We start from the raw sequence: 6,000 nt of genomic DNA on the forward strand, positions 1-6,000 counted from the left end.
CTCGTTTTAACTCCCACAACGAGGCTCTGCGCCGCAACGTCCCATTAATGCATTCCACCGCGGCCACACATTGTGGATGCTCCGCGAGTACGAGAAGGTATTAGGCTCGTCTTGGCGATAAGACAACAGTCTTTGCCGTACCTCTGGATGGTGGTAACACGTTCATAGGTATTGCTAGGTTATAGCGACTACAGGAACTTGTTCAAAAAGGTAGGTTTGCACTGATGACCACTGTATGCAGGGGGCATATATACCATGACGGACTTTGTACAAACAGCATAGCATTCAACAACGCTTTTTAAAAAAAAACTCCAGCAGAGACGAAGGCTACGGCATACTTTGTAAGTTTTTGCGCCTTTCTGGGAATGTATAGCTATATGTTGTCTAAAAAAAACGGTAGGGACTTGAAGATGAATGAGTGCACATGAAAAGCCGACAAATTGTACTGCTCGTGGGTGCATTCATGCAAGATATACTTGGAAAACTGCACTAAATGCGTTTATAGGTTCTGGGTTGATAGGTTCGCCAAGCGTCTTCCTGGGTTGTGATAAAACGTAGCAATAGAGAGATGTTTCCCGCAGACTAGAATATGCATTGTCTGGATTACTCACAATTCTGGCCTGGGATCAAGTTTTGCGCAGGTCTGAGTGGGCTGCGCTATCTTGTGAGTGACCAAGTCAGGTTCACTACATACCCCACTTTTCCGCGGAGGGGCATGGAAACAACCCACGGTCGCTCTTACCACACTGCTGATATAGTTTTTGCAATTCCTAATCTTCAAGTCTTCAGTAGTATAGTGACTACTGAGATGGTTGTCAAGTTTTCGTGAACCCGTTTTGGGAACAGCCCGCCAAGCCACACTAAATTCCCTATCTCGGTGACCAGTTTCGGGAGACTGGTTTTGGACAGAGAAGCGCTAAACGAGATGCTATACGCAAAAGACAACGCTGTTTTAGAAGTCTTATGATACTAGGGCCGCATAATGAAGACCTTTTCATTTGGTCTTCTTGTTCTCTTTCTCTCGTTTCTTTTCTTCCTTTTCTTTCCCTCCTGGTTTTCCTTCCGCGTCCGTTGCATAACAACTTACCATATATCTATACTAAGCTATAAAACCGCCTTCTTACTAGATACTGTTCGCTTGCTTACGTCTGCGAAATGGTTCGTGGGAAGAGCAGATCTACTAATGTAGCAGATCTGCAAGCACTCGCCCAGCAACAGGATGCCCATGAAATCACTGCAGAAGAGATAGAGCAAATGCTTATCCCCGAGAGTTTGGAGCAACACAAGTACACGATTAAACTCTGGATTGAGTAAGTGACCGCTTAGGTTCGAAATTTCAGCTAACAAAATAGGTTCTCGAACCAGGTCCTAGGTACCCGTCTACTTGAAGAAAAACCCTTCCCCCAACCTCCATCTGCACAACAGATCGTGCTTTTTCTTACCTGGTTTACTCGGACTAGCAATGGGCTAATTGACGAGAAAATTAACGACACTACGATCGCAAACCGTCTTCGATGCCTCAAGCGAGCGATAAGATTGTTCACCAACTACGTTTACAGCAAAGCCGACAACAGCAAATTTGCTCAACTGATCGAGAAACAACTTCCTCAATCTGAAGGCCTATCAACAAAGGCGTACGATAAGCCTCTAGCACCACTACATGTGAGCAAGGACATCGTTCGCTTTCTATGGGCATGTGATGAATATCGATTCCAACACCCTCGCGCACGTCTCCAGCTTGCATTTTCTATGGTCATATTGACTCTGATGGGAACGCGCCCAGGAGAGTTTATTGAATCGTCAAATTGGAAGGACACGAATGAAGGACTACTCTATCGTGATGTGAAGTTGCTTAGGTCTTCGGAAGATAACGGACAGTTTGTACTACACGTACAATTGCGGAACCGTAAGGGCCACAGGCATAATCAAAAGCAAGGGTATGTTTACTACTTTCCTTAACATAGCGAATTGTCAATGCTGACTAGAGCTTAGCGCACTGATGCTTCTCACTGAGGAGCCAGGAGATCGGGCGCTTTGTCCGGTGACTTACTTCCTAGCGCTTGCACTTGCAGATGGGGTATTCGAGGGATGCAAAACACTTTCCGACCTTCGGTCTAAGAAACCGCCACTTGGTAGCTCTTACTGTGAATTTCCTTACCATGCTGACGTTGGATCAACACCAATCCTACGGAGTTGCCGACCCGACGGATCGATTTCTCCGACAAGAATACTTACTTATGACGGTTTCCATGTAATGATCCGAAACCTTGGGCAAAGGGCAGGCTACAAGGATAAACTGACTTCCTACTGCTTTCGCCGTGGGTATGGAAATGCGATTGATAGTATGTCTTTTGTTAATACCTTAACCTCTAGTCGCACACTAATAGTTACAGAAACCGTCACAGCTACACAGAGACGGCAGTTGATGGGGCATGCTAATGATAACGTCTTTCAAAACTACATATCTTCGATGATTGGGATCGATTCGCAAAGTGTCGTTTTCGGGAGAGATCAACGCCTTGGGCTTATTGGTAACCACAGTTCGATGATGCTCCACCGCAACCTACTAGCCCCCATGCCTCCTGGATCACAACTAGCAGAAACAAATCCACCAGATACGAGCCAAAACGACGATACCGACCTCCCATACGACAGGCGGAAGTATCTGAAGAGGAAAGCCTTCCAAGAAGAGCGACGGCAATTTTTTCAAGGCGAGTCTACTACGACGAGATCGATATCAACCAACGGTATCCGAACACCCTCCCGATATCTCAGAGCATTATTCAAATTCGAGGTAGACCGTCGTAGAGCTGTAATGCTCATGTACCCAGATATTAGGCTGGATGACAATGAGGAAGACCAGGGCAGTGAGGGCCATGATTATGGCAGCTGTGAGGCAATTGAGATGACTCAACACTCTCAGAGTGATGATTGCGTTTCACTCGAGCAAATAGTTCATCCACTTCAAAATATTGCCAACGGAAGTAGACTGCGTTTCGCATACGGTGGTGCGGAAACTATTGTGAGCGGCTGTTGCAGTTTTTGTGAGAAGAACCTTGACGGGTATGCGCATCAATTCTATTCTACTGCAGATATGCTAATTGATTTTTAGGGAACGTCTTGACCGGGTGAACCTACATCTACTACGTTGCGCAGACCAAAGACGACGCAGAGAGGCGAACGATTTCATGAGTAGCCGATTCGCATACGTCCATTGGTGTCATTGGAATGATTGCCTTTTCGCTTTTAAGAATAAAAAACATGAGACATGTTTACGCCATGTGACCCGCCACATCGCGGAGAACAAATCGCATCAATGTATGTGGGGCCGATGTCATGAGTCCTTCGACAGCCATGAGGCATTGGCATACCATCTTTCCAAGAAGCACAGCGTGCCAACTGAATGGACAACACTCACGAATGTACGATACTGCTTCGAGCACAATAGGTGGTATCGCGGAAACCATGTGTGGGATGTACACCTCAGGAAGACGCATCTTCCCGAGTTGAACGACTTCTGTGGCTTAATTCGTCAAGGTGGGGCTATCCTAGTTGCAGCACATTGCTTATTCTGCATCGGCAACACTACGGCAAGCCTCTTAGATCGGTTTTTGCAATTTTCCGACGTGTGTGTGCTACACAGACACATGAAGGCTCATTTAGTGGACGCTGTCTATCCACTCGAATGTCCTCATACTTCGTGTTCAACCAGCCTACACACCGAAAACCTTTTCTGGGAACACGCAGTGTCTGTTCATGGGATACCGCCTTTGCACGCAGCCCAAATAACCGGTAAGCGCAAATCGCCATGCGAAGACGACCCACAGCCAGGGTAGCGCGCGGCTATGGATCCAATTTGGTCACATGCCTGTATCCGGTAAGGCAAACGTAAGACGCAAATCGGGATTCGGGATTTGGAGACGCAAACCAGATATCGGTTTTAGGGAACGAGTTCCTGTTTTAAGGAAAGCAGCCAGTGCATGTCGCAGTATTATATCAAGAGTTCACGCTACGCATTTTCCATTATGAATTCTGCTCATATCGCGTTACGCTGTGCACAATGATGCCACCACCTCGTCGTTTGGACCGTCGACAGACTAAGCTCGCTAGAAGGCGGAGTGAGAGCATGCTTGATTCCCCACTACAGCTGAGCATCCCCGCTACTGCGTCCCGCCAGCATCACCCTCTCACTCCATTCCCATTCGAACCAAAGCCTTTTGTACGTCAAGGGAAACAAGCCGTTAGGGAGTGCCATCATTCCCTCGTCAGTATCATCGATGAAGAACCCTCTGAAACTCATTCGCAACCCGCGTTGGAATCTAGCCTCGCGGAGCTCCCCACGGAACACGCATATGATGAGTCCAGCTCAAATTCAGAAATGGCGGTATCCCCACCTACCACGAAGCAGGATTCTGTAAGCATATTCATCATGAATCAGGCTCTTTTAAAAGTTCTAGCTCAACAACGCGACGATGCATTACATTGGAATAGCGCCTTCCGTCCAGTCACGGGCCTATGCAGGATCACCAATCCTTCAAGCCCGGTTTAATACACTAGTCAGAAAAGCAAGCCAGCTTTGCGCGATGTCAAATTCTGAAGTTTACTTGGCTGTGCGGCATAATGGTAGCTTCTACATATACAACTCTGTCAATACAGCTTCGCATCAAGCCCCAGAACCCGAGGTACGTAGAACGAACATAACATGAGCAAAGCTCACACATCGCAGGCACACGAACAGATCGTTACCGTGGCAGTCGCGAGCAGCAGCGGTGGTGTGACTGTCTAATTAGGACATAGTCTGATGTGGCGCGATTGTAGTTTTCCTGTACTTAGCCTCCAATTAAATACTTGTGTTTTACTATCTTTACATCATTAACGAAAATCTCTGTCAGCTAAAGTCAAAAAGAACCCTCATAAATTTGGTGCAAGTTATGCTTAAAGCTAGCGCTGGTTGCCATTGTGGCGTGTTTGAATTAGGCCGTTGTCGATGCAATTATCCCATTTACGGTCAGCAGCAGCCGATTCGCTATCTATTTTCACTAATGTCCATCCCTGTGGGTCGAATATCCCTCCGCAACGAACCACCATAACTGTTCAAGCACCTTACGCCTGAGCTGCAGAGGCTCTTATATTTAAGTATGCATTTACATAATCTTGAGATCTGCCTGTATCTATTGCAGGCCTTAAACAGCAAAATTATAGCAATCTAAGGGGCGTGCATGAATCTTTCGTGTTGAGCGTTGAAGCTGCAACAATAGCACGCCCCTGTTCTGTTATTCATAGAAGCGCTGCTCGCTTATTCGGATGCTCTATACAGTTTTTTATAAGATAAAGAACTAATAGCTATTTAATAAAGATGTGCAGCCTCTAATTAGGTGCGCTCCGAGTTTTTCTGGCTCGGTGTGCTAGTTCTTCGCGTTTAGCGAGATAACTTCACGTGCTGACATAGCAGGTTTCGAACAATTAGCGTCCTGTAATATACACCTGCTCAAGCTGTGGCGCAAGGCTTAAGAGGCATTGTCTAGCCACCGCTTAAGCGCGTAGTGGCTATACTCGGAAGTTAATTAAGCATAGACTTCTTAAGGTCTCTATTATATATACAACAAGGATTGGATAGCCGTAACAGTTTTGACAAATATAGAGATATATAGGTTAAGAGAGGCCCTCTATTATTATTATTAATATTATTCTAGTTTAACGTCCTTTTTTAGCCCAAAGGGCTATATAAGACGTGTAGGGTTTTTAGGCCTACAAGTATCTAAGTAGGTTGTTTCTGTAACGGGCTAAACGCCCTTCGCCTCCCATACTCGTCTACTGTAACGGCGCAGGTAAGGCAGGTCGGATCTGTTTCGGTCGTAGGATCACTCAGAGGCATATGGGAGTGCGTGGGATCACAAAGAGCCTAGATTCAACAAGCCACCTATAGGCCTTGTACGAAAGGATATCAAAAGTCTACAGAGCTAGCTACAGGGAGTGTCTCAATATATACCTATCCTAGTC

The 6,000-nt window shown here is 46.2% G+C and overlaps 2 protein-coding genes across 2 annotated transcripts; both read left to right on the forward strand.

Moving 5' to 3' along the window:
* Positions 1-1,749: 1,749 nt before the first annotated feature.
* SETTUDRAFT_104713 (uncharacterized protein) lies at positions 1,750-3,836 on the forward strand (the record flags this gene model as incomplete). The annotated part of the gene is made up of 4 exons (XM_008024437.1): positions 1,750-1,937; positions 1,993-2,342; positions 2,394-3,063; positions 3,596-3,836. 4 exons carry the CDS (start codon positions 1,750-1,752, stop codon positions 3,834-3,836), a joined length of 1,449 nt encoding a protein of 482 aa, XP_008022628.1.
* Positions 3,837-4,060: 224 nt separating this feature from the next.
* SETTUDRAFT_37328 (uncharacterized protein) lies at positions 4,061-4,786 on the forward strand (the record flags this gene model as incomplete). The annotated part of the gene is made up of 3 exons (XM_008024270.1): positions 4,061-4,414; positions 4,458-4,682; positions 4,727-4,786. 3 exons carry the CDS (start codon positions 4,061-4,063, stop codon positions 4,784-4,786), a joined length of 639 nt encoding a protein of 212 aa, XP_008022461.1.
* Positions 4,787-6,000: the final 1,214 nt, after the last annotated feature.

The sequence above is a fragment of the Exserohilum turcica genome, assembly GCF_000359705.1.
Source record: "Exserohilum turcica Et28A unplaced genomic scaffold SETTUscaffold_12, whole genome shotgun sequence".
Lineage (NCBI taxonomy): Eukaryota > Fungi > Ascomycota > Dothideomycetes > Pleosporales > Pleosporaceae > Exserohilum > Exserohilum turcicum.